The following is a 16,282-nucleotide window of genomic DNA, read 5'->3' on the forward strand; positions in this document are numbered from 1 at the left end:
CACCATGCATCAAAATCATTTGTATCCCATCTTTCCAGTGTTTTTACTTCAAAGCCTGTGTCAGGATATCCCCTTTCCTAAAAAATATTTTCCAACTGATAGACTTTGAACAGAAAAGACTGATTATCTTGGCTATTCAGTTTTGACCTGTTGAGCGCATCCCCTCCCTTATCACAGCCACAACGCAGTAGATTCAAGCTCTTATCCTGCACAAAGAGAGGAGTGAAACCAACCCTCTGGGAAACTGCAGCAAACTTAATTCTCCTCATCCTCTAACCATTCTCAGAATCACACACTGTTGATCCCAAGATCTAATTATTCTTCAGGAAGAGAACATTTCCCTATTATTACCATCTAACTGAGACCTCGGTGTTAAGATCTAACAACTCGAAGCCTACTTAGGAATGCACTAAAGAGACCCCACAGCCCCTGGCATTAAAGTCACAAGAACAAGGGTGTTTTCCAGGCTTCCGTGCTATTTTTTAAAGAGAACTATTTGCACAAATCTTGTGCCTTCTTTTCACTGCTAAGGACGAGCCTGTTCAAATCTGCCATCACGGGGTCAGGGGCTTAGAGGAGTCACAGTTACATAACATGATTTCTTCACTCACCCATGTCTGCCCAGCTCCCTTCTCTTGAAGAAAAAGCAAGGGGAGGGAAGGAAGGAGAGAGGATGGGACAGGAAAGAACGGGCAGCTGTCTCCTGGCAGCGGCTTCTAAGCACGGCTGAGCGGCTGCTCCCCGACCCACACACCCAGCTGCATCGGGGATCTCTTTCGGCCTGCTATATCGTGACCTCCTCTCTCATCTCACAATCTATCACCTTCTCCACTCAAGGTTTAAACTTCCTTCCCTTCACCAATAGCTTGAAAAACAAGGACAATGTCTTTACTGATGCTGATAAAATCCCACAAATCAACGGCCAACAAGGAAGGCCCTCCATTTCTCTGGTTTGCTGGATTACAGAAGTGGTCAAAGCTGGCACACGTATATAGGAAGAGAAAAATGCATTTGTAGTAACTACAGAAAGTGGGAGGGAGGAGACCCACCTATATTTTCTTATCCATTTCATAGCCTTCCAATTCAAAAAGTTTTTCTCATTTAAATGCTTTACTGTATTTTCCACATTTCCTAATGTCAACAGGTATGACTTTTACAACCAGAGCTGGGGTTTTCATGTTTAAGTCTAATCATATGGAAGAATTTTCTAAAAGTTTCTCTCAAAGAGCTAAAATATTTCCAGGTTGGGGCGCCTGGGTGGCTCAGTGGGTTAAGCCGCTGCCTTCGGCTCAGGTCATGATCTCAGGGTCCTGGGATCAAGTCCCGCATCGGGCTCTCTGCTCAGCAGGGAGCCTGCTTCCCTTCCTCTCTCTCTGCCTGCCTCTCTGCTTACTTGTGATCTCTCTCTGTCAAATGAATAAATAAAATCTTTAAAAAAATAAATAAATAAAAAATAAAATAAAATATTTCCAGACTTATGCTTGGAATGTATTATCCAAACCAGGCCCCTCCAGGAGGACAGGGAAACCGGATGGACGTGTGTGCAGGAACAAGAGACCCGAACCAGGACCGCCCCAGCAAACCCAAACGTCAGAGAGCCTGCGTGTGACCTTCTTACAAGCCACTTCCTACCTGGTGACTCAGAAGCAGTTTTCTGTGCTACAAGATGCCAACGCAACAGTGTTCAGTGTGGATTTCAGCTGGTCACCCCTGCAGTAACACAGCAGGACCTGCACCCTGGCTGACAGAAGACAAGAGGAGGCAACAGATTTCCCAGGTGCCAAGGGATCAGAATTTCCCTGATCGGAAATGGACACAAAGCATCACAAAGGAGCACTCTTTAACTCAACTCCATGTTTGATCAATACCTCATCTCCCCACACCAACTTTAAAAGAAACAAACAAAAGCCCTGGTGAACCATGTGCTTATTTCATACTTCATTCCCCCAACACACCCCCGGGTGCCCAACCCCAGTGCCTCCAACCCTGACCTCATAGCCCACACCCAACCCAACACTAAATCTGGTCCCAGGTCACATCGACCTCTTTGCTCCTCTCAGAGCCACTTGGGCCTCACCCACCTGGCTTTCCTCCTAGATACCCCCAAGGACCCCAATCCCCAGTTTCTCCACCCTGGCAGGTCTGCCGAACCCTGACCCAAATACCTTCTCATGGCCTCATTACCCCACTGGGGTCTGGGGTGCATCCTTGCAGCAACTCTCCCACAAACCATCAATCCACTCCATCCGGCATAGGCCACGCCCTAGTAAATCCAGCAGCCCACCCTTACTCGTTGTCTACAAGGCTCACAATGCCTTTGTCACTGACTGTCCCCACAGCTTTCTTGGTTTCCCTCCCACCGCAGCAACTACTCCTTACCTACCCCTTTGCTGACCCTCCTCCACCTCCACACCCTTCTAGGCCCTTGGACCTTCCTTTTCACCCCTAAGGACATTATCCCCCACATGCTAACATTCCATTCCCCAGCTTTAAATACCCTCTCCCTCTGCTCACACCCAGTAAGTAGCTCCGACCCACACTACTTCCCCTAAGCACCACAATCTCCAACCCTGCTTTCTACCCAGTGTCCCAGCGGCCAGCTCCACACTCCTTTACTGCCCCCAGCTCCTCACCCCGGCCTGCTCACCCGTCTGCCTCCCCACACCTCAGAACCTGGCCACTTCTTCCTGAGGCTCAAGTGAGATACCGGAAGCTGTCCTGGCCTGCCCTCTCGTACTTCCATCCCCCTCCAGTCTTTGGGTACCCTGGTCAGCTCTGATCTGCGGCCCGACCACCTCTCACAATGCCCACAAGCCAGAACCCTGGCTGGAGCCACTGTCAGCTCAGCCGCCCTGTGGCACTCAACTCCTGACTGGTCTGCTCCCTGCTCGGCAGCCACAGAGAAACTTAAAACTAGGCAGAGCAGGTCGCTCTGCTCAAAGCCCTCCAACAGCTTTTCCTCAGGGTCAGGAAAAGCCAAAATCCCTCCCAGGGCCACACGGCCTACATCTTCTCTATTGACCCCATCCTGCCCTCTGTCCAGCCACACCACCTCCTCACAGTCCCTCAGACATTACGGCCACAGCGGCCTTCCCTCAGAGGCCATCTCCTCAGGGCAGCCTTTCCCGGCCAGCTGAACGTGCAACACTTCACCCCTAGCAGCTGCTACTCCACTTCCCGAGTTTATTGTTCCATTCGTATTTACCTACATCTACACATCTGACCAACTCTAGCATGTGCTGCCTGTCTCGTGACCAGCGTGGAAGCTCTGTGAGGTCAGGGATTTTCGTCTAAATCCCTCCTGTTTCCCAGAGCCTTAAACCTGTGGGAAGCTCTCTCCCTATTTTTAAGGGATAAATCAATTAGTGGTCTGTGGGTCCTAAATGATCTTTAACTGACTTCACATTCTGCTCCTTGTGATCCCTCTTCCGTGATTTATTCTATTCCCAGAATTTGTCACTGGCTGCCATTTGATGCTTCTGCTTCTTTGTCCATCTTCCACCTCCTCCCACCGTTGAAGTCAAGGCCAAGAGCGCAGGAACCACACAGGCCCCCAGCGAGCATGGGCTGCAGGCAGAGTCCCTTTCCCGCCTGCCTTCCCAGACCACAAGCCATTCTCACCTGGGCTGCCAGAGCCCCTGTGACCAGGATTCCGGTCTCCAGGCCCTTCCTCTCACAGCACCCATGGCAGGAATCTCTACCCCGAAGATCAAGCAACTCGGCTGCAAGCATTCATCCCCGGCTGCCCACCTTCGTTCTCTGTATTCTGACTACATCAAGCTCATGCCCAGAACAAGACACGGCCAGGCTGCTCCCTATTTCCCTCCTCTTGAGCTGCTTCACTGAGATGTTTTTCAGGACTTTGAGGCCATCTCCCCTGAGAATCTCTTGACAGGCCAAGCCCACCCCCATAAACATGGCTGGGCAGGGGTCCTTCCAGGGTGCTCACGCAGCACCCCACACTGAACTCAAACTCTGACACTTAGGGTTTGATTGCAGACTTGCCTTAGGGAACCTTCAACACTTCAGCCAGCTGTGAACTTGGCACTAAAACGCCGACGTGCTGAAACCTGCTGTACTACAAGTGGGACTCTGCCAACACGAAGTTCAGGCTATTAACTTGGTTTCCCCTGCACAGCCCTCCGAGTTCAGATGACACAGAGCTCTCCACACCCAACTGCAGACCTTTTCCTGCAGTCCTTCCTGGCCTGTGTCCTTAGGGCAGGACAGTTCTTCAAGACTATTCACTGTTTTTCTGGTTCTAATTTCTCGCCATGTGGCATTCACTTGTATTACACATTTCCTACTTGCCTTTAAAAGCACACAAATTTGCCTAACAAGATTCCCGTGGGATAAGGAGAGCTTTTATTATGTTTCTCTTACTTAATATCAACTCTGATCACATGATCTAACTTCTGTAAGAAGTTGCAAGGCTCCTGCTCTTACTGTGACCTATTCATTATTCCTTTACTAAATAAGGATTTACTCTTTTTCTCTTTAAAGTATTGTCATGCACCTTTGTTTTACTTTGTGTAAAGAAATTGGAATTCCTAGGGTGCCTGGGTGGCTCTGTGGGTTAAGCATCAAACTCTCGATTTTGGCCCAGGTTATGATCTCAGAGTCATGAGATCGAGTCCTGCGTCAGGCTCGGCGCTGGGCATGGGGCCTGCTTAAGATTCTCCCCCCCAGCCCTTGCTCACGCATGCATGTGCTCTCTAAAAAAATTGAAATATAAAGAAACTGATTCCCATTCCATGTGAGTTTCCAAAAAAAAAAATCAGCCCTTGCCACATCTGAGGAAATTCTTATCCAACATAATGCAAAACCACAGCAACAGAAGCAGGGAGACCTGTCCGGGTGGCAGGAGAGGGAAGAAAATCTCAGAAGAAACACTCAGAAGGGGATTTTACACCAAACAGAAAACAGAACAACTGGAGAATTATTTTAAAATAAGTACATTAGGGTCCTCGGTGATTTAAATGAAGAATCATTTTTAAACAACACAAACATATACACACAAGAAATTAACAACCCAAAATAGGCAGGAATGGAAACAGAAATCTCAGAAATAAAAACTACAAAACCTGAAACAAAAATTTAACATAAACACACGACTGTCCACAAGGAATTAGTAAACTGTAAAATAACACTAGGGAAACCAATCAGAAGTTAACACTAGCAAAAGACAGCCAAACCACGAGAAAGCAATTAAAGAGAAACACAGACTGGAAAACTGTAGTGTGTAATTAACAGATGTTCACCCAATAGTTGAGAGCAAAATACAGTTATTTTCAGATATACAAAGACAAAGGTAGCGACCATTCACAGACCCTCAGTGTTTTTGTTTGGTTTGTTTAATGAAAAGTGATCAAAGAGGGAGGAAGAGGAAAACCAACAACAGGGAATAAATACGAAAAAAGATAGATATGCTGTGGATTTAACTATCTGTAGAGTATCACAATTTGAAAATGAAAACAAGGGGCGCCTGGGTGGCTCAGTGGGTAAAAGCCTCTGCCTTCAGCTCAGGTCATGATCCCAGAGTCCTGGGATCGAGCCCCACATCGGGCTTTCTGCTCCGTGGGGAGACTGCTTCCTCCCCCCCCCCTGCCTGCCTCTCTGCCTACTTGTGATCTCTGTCTGTCAAATAAATAAATAAAAATCTTAAAAAAAAAATAAAAATAAAATGAAAACAAGTCAACCTAAAACTCTCTGCCATAGTGACAGGGCAGGTGGGAGGGAAAGGCAAGCTCAAGTTCATGTCTCTCAAATAGAGGGTGAGGGTGAAACGTGTGCTGAGCTCTCGGGCAGCAGGAGAGACAAATCAACACCCAGGCACAAATCTTCCTTTTCATTTTTCAAAGACGATCTAATTTAAACTTGGAAAACCACCTTGCCTCTTCCTCTAGAAAACCAGTCAACCCTAAGCCTTCAACACAACAGAGAATCAGTTTTTCTTAACAGTTTAAATTTTTAAATTTTAAACAGTTTAAATTTTAAACAGTTTAAATTTTAAATTTTTAAAGTTTAAAAATTTCACTTTGTAGGAAGAAAACAGTGACGTTGGTTGTAAAATCAGAGACATCTCTCTGGGAATTAATAGGGTAAAAATCAAAATATGAATGCCAGTCAAATCAATCAATGTACTTAAGGATACGTGTTCACATCCTTCTTACTGGGTAATGCCACAGTAAGGCCAATTCCAGGACCATGCTTTCAGGAATCCTAGAATGATGTTCTTGCCCTTAACCTCATGTCTAGTACTAAGAGAAAAACACTTGGAAGCAAGTTCTCACTAAAGAGCTTTTTCCTTTTTTGAACCAATACTTCAGGTAAAACTTTATACACATCAAATCATAATCCTACATCTGGAAAAGTATTAGCACTGAATTAATGAATGTGTGTAAGCAGCCTTCTCTAACTGGTAACACCTCTTCAGCTAAAACTGCATCTGGGATACTGCCGCCATGATACAAAGCAAGACTTCTGGCTTCCAAATGGTTGGTCATTCAGTCATTCTCTACCCTGCAAATGTGAGTGTGAAGCTGGGTCTTAGGTTATTTCATTGGAACACATTTTGGGAGCCAGAATGCAGCTTTCAGCACCCTCCAGCACACAGTAAGCACTGGGCGGGGTGGTTTTATGACGTTCACAGCCACACATGCTTCCTTCCCAGAGTTAATCCAATCAGGTGACTCCAACACATAGCACGGCCAAAGCCACAGTCAGCCAAGAGGGTTCCCAAAGACCGTCTCACGTGCAAAGCCTTCAGTTTTTGAACGCCTTAACCTCCACTGAAAACGGGAGTATTACAGCTAATCCTATGTTGATTCAATATGGAAACAACTGGAGAGTGAGTCAAGGGGAGAGAGAGAAGGGAAGAGTTACCGGAAGAGTGAAGAAAGCAGGATGCTTCGCTTCATCTTCATATTTGCCTTCAGTTGAACTTCCAGCCTCCATGGATTTGGACGTAGTGTTCTTACCGATACCCATCATCAAGAAAAAATGAGCAGTTCAGCCTCTGGACTGCAGGGGCTGGAAGAGAAGGCTTGTGCAGGCAAGGTGCCCAGGGTCTGAGCTGGCTCTTCCGGTGCCTGGAGGGCCCGATGCTCAGGCAGAGAGGAGCTCCACAAGCGCCGCCATCTCTCAGCACCTAGAGAGAGAGAGAGGAAGCAGCCAAATCACCACAGGCGCGTCAAGGGCACAGGACACACATTCGCTGCGTGTCCTAGAGAGAAATATAGTGTATGTTACATCCAAACAGGAAAAAAAGCACATCACTTAATCACACTTTTCAAGTCCCCACCATCTTCAGGGAGCCCTGCAGATTCTGAACCAGCCCCTTGAGAGGAGGACCATTGAACTGGGCCAGCAATACCCAAGTCCAAGGGTGAGAAGGCTACACGGGGATCTCTCTGACACACATGATGGTACAGCTCTCACAGCCCAGCACTCTCCAGCAGAAACCACTGCAGGGATGAAAATGCCCTGTCCAACCCAATGGTCTCTACCCACAGGGCTGTTAGAGAAACTAAAAACAAAACAAAACAAAAACAAAAACAAAATACTCCCCCCCCTTTTTTAAAAGATTTTATTTATTCATTCAACAGAGATAACAAGCAGGCAGAGAGGTAGACAGAGAGAAGGGGGGAAGCAGGCTCCCCGCGAGCAGAGAGCCCGATGTGGAGTTCAATCCCAGGACCCTGGAATCATGACCCAAGCTAAAGGCAGAGACTTTAACCCACTGAGCCACCCAGGCACCCTAAGAAACTCAATTTTTACTTGTATCTAATTTTAATCAATTTGAATTTAAATAGTCATATGTGACTAGGGTTGACCATACTAGACAGTGAGTGCAGTTATAGCTAATCCAGTATGACTGCATGGATATCCAAGTTCTGAATTCCCCTATAGGTGCCTAACTAAAGGCAGGGGGAAACACTCATAAGCATTTAAATTAAAAAAAAAAAAAAAAAAAAGGAGATGAAACCAATCTAGGATTAAATGACCGCACAACGTTCTAGGAAAGCCTCAAGATGACCTTTAAATGGGCTAGAAGAATGCCATACAAAACACCAAGTCCACACATTCCTATCAATCAAATAAACAGCATAAACCTAAGGAAGAAATCAAGAAAAACAAAATAAAAAGGAAGGAAGGTAAAATGGCAAGAGATAAGGAAGGAAGGGGAAGGAGAGCAAGATGGATTCGGAATGCTCAGAGAAACGTGGGTGGATGGGGAAAAGTGCAATGCTCTGGGCTAAGAGAAAAATCTCGGCAAAAGTCAAGTGTAAGAAATTACTGAAACAATTCTATGCAGCCAAGTTTCAGGGTAGAAAAAAATTAAAAACTCAATTTCAAACAAAAGAATGACTTGGACAATAAAAGAGATCCACCCAAAAATTAACAAGCATTTGGGGAATTTCAGCTTCAAAAAATGAGAGGACACAAAGGATCCCGACAAGGGTTGGCACATGGTCAATAAAACATGCCTAAGTATGCCCCAAGTTTTATTTAAAAAAACACACATACACGAGCAGGTAGGGGTGAGAGGGGACAGAGCAGTCATTAAAATGATGTCAGACTCCACGCCAGTGAATGTGCCACTGAGGGTGAATAACCCAGCCAAGCTGTCCGGCAACTCTGAAGACACACCAACGCCAAGTTTAGAAAAACAAGGAGGAAATCTGTTTGAGGAACTCTGTTAGAGACTCTTCCATTCAACAATGACTGGATGAGCTACGGGAGAAACTGAAATACAGACAAAAAAGAAAAGAGAAGGAATTATACAAAAATTTGGGAGTTCAATGGGAAGAACACAAAAAGAAAAAATAAAAGAAACAGTTGCCAGAACATCATGTTGCCTCAAGTAGAAGAGAATCAAGCACACACATCAAACTGGTTAGAGGGGCTCTTCTGATTAAATGTTTGCACACACATCGCCTTATTGTATCCATGTCTGTTGAACGCAGGAGCTCTCAACCAGGAGTGGTGCTCCCTCCAGGGGACGTCTGGCAATGTCTGGAGACCCTCCCGGTCATCAGACCAGGGGAAAGCTACTAGAATCTAACAGGAAGAGGCCAGGAGTGCTGTGAAACATCCTACAATGCTTGGAGCAGATTCCATAATAAAGAACTACCTGGCCCCAAATGTGAATAGTACCAAGGCTGAGAAACCCTGGTTTAAATACATCTCCCTCCTCCCCAAAATGACACCCCAGTGTGCCATCTGAATCCTAAGCACAGAACGAAGCAGGGACATGGATGTCACCAGATAGAGAAAATTCCCTAAAAGAGTAAGTCTGAGTGACTTACTGCAATTCTGTGACTTTTTTGAAATAGCTTTCCCGGGGCGCCTGGGTGGCTCAGTGGGTTAAAGCCTCTGCCTTCGGCTCAGGTCATGATCCCAGGGTCCTGGGATCGAGCCCCACATCGGGCTCTCTGCTCAACAGGGAGCCTGCTTCCTCCTCTCTCTCTGCCTGCCTCTCTGCCTACTTGTGATCTCTGTCAAATAAATAAATAAGAATCTTTTAAAAATAAATAAATAAATAAAAATAGCTTTCCCTTTACAATAATGGGGATGAGTGGGACATTTCTGTTTTCTGCTGCTCATAGGGAATATGGGGACCCATTTTACTATGTAGTAAATACATAATACATAAAAGTGTGGATTTTCTGTCCTCAGAGGGGAAGTTAAGCCCACTGCCTAGAAAACCCTAAAGGCTCTACCTGCAGCCCTAACAGAGATTTCACTCCGAATTAACCTTTTCTTGTGTTCTCACTTTAAGTGTTTTATGACAATTCAAAAACAACACAACACAAAGAACTCCTAGCAAAGGCAAAGTTTGCAGAGAGGCAGGAAAATGATGGAATGGGTAACAAAACCTTGGCAAACCCCAATCCCCTGGAACAGAGCTCCCGAAGAGGACTAAGGACATAGAAGAGGCTCTTGAGACATAAAATTCTCATCCTTGGCAATGCCACCAGCAACAAATCGGTCCATCTCACCCACGTTCGGGAATGCTATTACAAAGCTGTATCAGTGGAGAATTTTTCAGATTTTTGGGAGGTGCTGACTCATGAGTTTTTCATGTTTTCTAGCAAGTACAGAGACTCTTGTGGTTTATCTCCTGCCCTCTGCCTCTAGTGTTCACAAGTTTTTATTTTTGTAAGGCTATTAATCCTTTAATTCTGTTCTATTGATTCTAAATATCTTAACCCAGCTTTTTGTGTGTTCATGAATTTCGTGGATGATCTTCTAGAATTATTCTTATGTTTATAATCGAATCCATCCATCTTCTATACATCATGACTTCACTACTTCCACCCATCAGCTTCCCATGAGCTAAAACAACAGCAAAAACAACACCTACAGCAGGACTCTGAACATACCCGAAGTCGCCCAGACAGACCTGTACTGTAACTGCCAGAAGCAGCTTAGGTTTCCCTGAAGATGGGACAAGCAAAGAGGACAGTGAACCACTGAAAGGTTTTTTTTACAAGACTACATGCTATAGTTATAAGAAGCATCACATGAACCCTTGGCTCCACATGCAGCCATGGCCATCAGGGCACCAGCAGACCAAGCGGAGCTCTCAAACCCATGTTAACCTTAGGGAAAAGGATAGTCTTTTAAGATTTTATTTATTTATTTATTTATTTATTTATTTGAGAGAGAGAATGAAAAAGAGCACAAGCAGGGAGAGCAGCAGGCAGAGGAAGGAGGAGAAGCAGGCCCCTTGCAGGACTCGATCCCAGAATCCCAGGATCATGACCTGAGCTGAAGGCAGACGCTTAATGACTGAGCCAACCAGGCGTTCCAGGATAGGGCTTTTTAATGTAGAATGTATTTACTCTCCTGGGGAATTGCATCTTCATGCTCATTTCCGACCTGATCATCCCTGCAGCAGCCAACCTTCCCCACTGCCCCCATGACCAGGAACAAAAGGGGACAATTCCACTGTGGCAAGACCACTTTCCATCAAGCAGTCTGTATTTCTTGTTTTTTGTTTTTTTAAGATTTTATTATTTATTTGACACAGAGAGAGAGAGCATGAGTGAGCGCTGAGCGCACAAGAAGCAGGGGGAGTAGCAGACAGAGGGAGAGGGAGAAAGAGAGGGAGAAGCAGGCTCCCCACAGAGCAGGGGGAGCCAGATGTGTGACTCAATCCCAGGATCATGACCCGAGCAGAAGGCAGTCGTGTAACCAACTGAGTTGCCCTGGCGCCCCAAGCACTGTGTTTCTCCACTGAGTGTTTAACTGGCCCTCATGAGCTCTACTGGGACCTAGCCCCTGCCTTTGCAGTCTCTTACAGGGCAGAACACTTTGGCACACCCTGAAGACAGGGGGCCAAGTGCGTACAAGAGGGGATGTGTCCAAGCAAAGCGCAAGGCAGTGATGCTCTCTCTGACAGAGGCTTCGGGGCAGAGGGTGCCAAGACTTGGAAGGAGGGGATATGCTTTACTGGGTTAAGACACAGACGGGGAAAGAAGGGGAGGAGACAGGGAACACTGAGCACAGAAATGTATCCTCGGAAGTCCCCACGTGACAGCATTCCACAGCCAAGTCCTGGAGCCTTAGAAAGACAGCCTCAAGGCCAGAACCCACACACCAACCTGAGATCAGAGTGCTTTGTCCACACAGGCTCAACTTGAGTGGGGAAATGCCAAGGCCCAGACAGAGAAAAAAGGTGTGGGTGGAATTTAGGGTCTGGTTTAGTATTTGTTAAAAGAAAAGGCAAAATCTCCCAGGGAATCTTACACTGGGGAAGGTCTGCATGCCCCCAGTTCGTCTGTCACCTCAGAATGACAGCAAGGCTGCGGGGTCACCGTGGCACGTACTGGGAAGCCTGGCCCTGCTGTGCTGTCATCTCCATCTCTCGAGTCCTCAGGTGCTGGGTCCTCCACCAGCTTCTCGGACTCCTGCATGAGGCCCACCTCCAAAAGAAACTCCCTCTCCCTCATCCCCTTCCATAGGGGTGCTTCCCATCCATGCCTCCTCTGGCCGCCACATCACTGTGGCACACAGGAGCCACGAGTCCAGCTCTGCCCAGCTGGACCACCAGGGTGGTCAGGACGAGGGGCAACAGCCATCGCCTGACCCCCAGCTCCCGGGGCCAGACTTGGCAGCTGTACTGAAGGCTCCCCAGCCTTTGTGGGATAAATAAATGGTTTAAAAAATAATAATAAAGCTACCTGATACAATGTAACATTCATTCTTGCTTAATACTTTTCCTAAATTGGGTAAGGAAATCAAGAGCCAACATCAAGCCCATCTGTGACATACCAGATGCCGCTGATGTCCGGGATAAGCCAAGGTGTCGACACCACCGCGGTGTTGCTTGGCTGACAGAGGAAGAGGAGGGAAGTATTTGAAAGGAAAAGACCAAATGAGAACCACAACCAAGAGATGAGAAAATCTGAGAGAACCTGCCGGTTGATTAGGAGTGTATTTGTTTACTACCTTACAAACAAGGGCATTCAAAATAGCCCACATAACCTTAAAAAAAAAAAAAAAAAAAAAAAAGGACCCAAGGCTCTTTTAGGTTTGCTACTAAGGTAGTTTCCTACTTAGCTAGTGAACCTAAAGCATTCCCCTAACGCCAGCAGCAAGCATCTGGTTGTGTTCTGCCTTGCCTGGTTGTGCAGGGTCCCCAGCTGAGAGCGGTTTTCACATTTTTTCAGGGTGGTAAACAGCAGCAAGGAAGAACATGTGACAGGATTATCTGGGCCACAAAACCTGAGACACCTACAGAAAAGTTTACCCACCCGTGAAGATAAGAGGATGTATCTTACTTACTTTCATCATGGGTATGACCTTTATGAATAAAACAGGGCTACAAAACAGATTTAAATAACCAGAAAAATAGACCAGATCCCAGAGTAAGAATGCTTCTATAAGTATGTACATTTTCTGATATTCATAATGCATATAAATTTTATAAAAATCAATTAATATCCCAAAAGGAGAGAAAGGGGGCTTGCTAAAATTCTTGTGGAAGGATAAGCAAAAATAGCCACAAATATCTGAAAAAAGAGTAAGAATGTGTTCTATCAGATAGGAACCCTAATATAAAGTTGTAATAAACAGAGTTCACAAAGGCAGAAAAATAGACAAGAGGAACCCCCAAAACTGAGAAATATAGAATATGGAAGCACTTTAAATCATAAGGCAAAGTATGGATTTTTCAATACAACATGCCAAAACAACCAGGGCAATACTAGGTAATAAAATCCAGAAAAAGTTTAAGTCCTAAGGTTAGTGTAAAAGAGGGAGGGCCGGAGGGAGGAAGGACCACTAATGGTTACATAACATTATGGCAGAGGACTCCTTTCTTAGCATACCATGTCGTGATTAGGCAATATGAGATTTTTTTAGGTTTCTGTATGGAGAAAAAAAAAAATCACAAAGCTAAAAAGCAAAATATGATCTACATAAGATCATGTGATCATATCTTTACTATTTGAAGAGCTCTTATAAATACACAGGAAATAAAAGTCCTTAATATAAAAATGGACAGAACAGGGGCACCTGGGTGGTTCAGTCAGGTAAACATCTGCCCTCGGCTCAGGTCGTGATACCAGGGTCCTTAGATTGGAGTCCCCCATCAGGCTCCCTGTTCAGTGGGAAGCCTGCCTCTCCCTCTCCTGCTGCTCCTCCCCCTACTGCTTCCTTCTCTCTCTTTCTCTGGCAAATAAAAAATCTTTTTTAAAAATGGACAAAATATGAGCTTCTTATCTTCAATCCCCCTCAAATGAAAGCAGCAAAATAAATGTTCCACCCTTGTTTAAAAATCAAATCAAAGTATACTGAAATAAGGTACCTTTTTATTAACCTATGTGGGTTATTTTTAATGCCCTTATTGGTAAGGTAGTGAACAAATACACAAACTCACACTCCTAATGAAAAATAAATTTGCTAATGAGTAAACAGTTGGGCTACATGTATCTGAAGAAGTATACTCATGTTTACTTCTAATATTTGTTAATTAGGACACAAAGATTTAGCTCCAAAATCATGCATGTTAGCAATATTAATAAAACCAAAAATCGGGGGACGCCTGGGTGGCGCAGTTGGTTGGACGACTGCCTTCGGCTCAGGGCGTGATCCTGGAGTCCCGGGATCGAGTCCCACATCAGGCTCCCAGCTCTATGGGGAGTCTGCTTCGCTCTCTGACCTTCTCCTCGCTCATGCTCTCTCTCTCTGTCTCTCTCAAATAAATAAATAAAATCTTTAAAAAAAAAAAAAAAAAACAAAAATCGGGGCACCTGGGCGGCTCAGTAGATTAAGCCTCTGCCTTTGGCTCGGGTCATGGTCTCAGGGTCCTGGGATCAAGACCCACATCGGGCTCTCTGTTGGGCAGGGAGCCTGCTTCCCCCTCTCCCTCTGCCTGCCTTTCTGCCTACTTGTAATCTCTCTCTCTGTGTCAAATAAATAAAAACAAAACAAAATAAATCCAAATATCAGGAAAAATCTAATATCCAACACTAGGGAATTGAATGACAAAATTATGGTATGTTCCTGCAAAGAAATACCATGTAGACATTAAAAAGATGACATAGAAATATCTACTGACATGGGAAGATGTTCACCCTATGTTATGTAAGGAAAAAAAAAACAGTATGTACAACACTACGCTAAGTGAAATAAGCCAGTCATGGAAGAACAAATACGGCACGATTGCATTTATAGGAGGTATCTAAAATAGTCAAACTCACAGAGGCAGAGAATACAATCGAGGTTGCCAGGGACTTGGGGGGTGCCACTCAACATGTGTAAAGTTTATTATGCAAGGTAAGTTCTAGGGATCTGCTGTAGAACACTGCACAGTTAACAAGACATTTAAAGGTTTGTTAAGAGGATAGATCTTAGGCTGAAAGTTCTTACGCATTTTCTGATACGCGACAATAAATAATGAAACACAACAATAATAAAAGAAGGTACGAATTTTTTAAAAATCAGGTAATAAATAAAAAGAACTAAAGGTAATTCATACAGGGATAAAAACAGATAAAGAACTAACCTATCCACTGTGTGATATTAAGTGTGCACACATACACGCACACACCAAAGTGTTAACCAAAATGCTGATTAATGGACAGCAAAGGGCTTAAGTCTCCGTATTTTCTAAAGCTATTTACTGGACAGTGAAAGGTGTGCCCCCTTCTCCCTGAAGAGCCTGATGATGTCCACAGCAGCACTTGGTTCCACCCCTCTGCTGAGAATCAAATTGAGAGACATGGTCAGTTCCCCTCAACAAGGTCACACAAAGAAGTCTGGTCCCTTCCATTGAGTGGTCAGGACACAGCCTTGGAGTGACAAGACACATGGAACAAAGTTCTTGGGTTTCGAGTTGTAAAATAACTTCTATTGTCAGAAGAGAAATGGAGAAAAGCAAAGGTTTTGTAAATTATGCTCAGCTGGGAAAGGGGGGGAACAGGCAATTAAAGAGGTGCCCCCAAAGAAATGGTCCTCAACTTTGATTTCATGTTGAAACTACCTAAGAATTTTAAATATACTACTATTGGGTCCCCTGCCCACAGAACCTGACCAAGTAGGTCTACGGAGCCTGAGCATCTAGTTTACAAAACTTTCCTACGGCCATGGTTAAAAATCACCACCTTAAAGCAAGCAGGAAAATAATACAGTCTCATTAAAAAATATTTCTTTTTCAACCTCAAAATAAATCTAAGCCTGCCAGAGCAGAAAAACAGTAATTTGGCAAATGCTGCTATGAGCCAACAGGGAAGTAAAATATTTAAACTTTAATTAGAAGTTTAACAAACTTCCAATACCCCAGGGATTGAACCAGCTCTCCAGCCACCAATAATCATGAACAAATACAGAATAACAGCTTTGAATTAGCACTTCTTTGATCAGCTTTTCAGCCAGTGATCATTTCTTTTGCACTTAATTTTTTTTTTTAATCTGACCATTTCTCTGCTGTCCAGGAATGGGTCAACTTCCTGCTGTGGCTTACCACGGCCACCTGACTTGGAAGTAGGACAGTACTACCCAAACAGAGAATTTAAAGGCTGAGCTGCTCCTGGAGTTTGCTACCAACCAAGCCTTTTCGTGTTTCTTGGAAGCAAAACCGAACCCTAAAAAAATGTGTCTTTCCATCAGCATCTGGCAGCTCCTAGTCCCAAGCACTCAACAGATGAAGTAACCACTAAGAATCCTCCCAAAGGGCAGACTCCCTCGTGTGTACAATTCATCTTTATATTCCCAGCTCTTAGCACAGAATACTCAATAAGTATTAATGAAATATACATTTATCCCACAT

General features: G+C 44.8%; 1 protein-coding gene across 6 annotated transcripts in view; it reads right to left on the reverse strand.

Annotated features, from left to right (window-relative positions):
• SLC23A2 (solute carrier family 23 member 2) overlaps window positions 1–16,282 on the reverse strand; it is a 130,385-nt gene that overhangs the window by 65,218 nt on the left and 48,885 nt on the right. For all 6 annotated transcript variants that reach the window (XM_044263410.1, XM_044263405.1, XM_044263404.1 and 3 more), the window contains one exon: window positions 6,886–7,150. In XM_044263410.1, the coding sequence (XP_044119345.1) occupies window positions 6,886–6,993 (108 nt within the window). In that variant the 5' untranslated portion in view covers window positions 6,994–7,150. The remainder of the gene's footprint in view (window positions 1–6,885; window positions 7,151–16,282) is intronic.

Source organism: Neovison vison, chromosome 8, assembly GCF_020171115.1.
Source record: "Neovison vison isolate M4711 chromosome 8, ASM_NN_V1, whole genome shotgun sequence".
NCBI lineage: Eukaryota > Metazoa > Chordata > Mammalia > Carnivora > Mustelidae > Neogale > Neogale vison.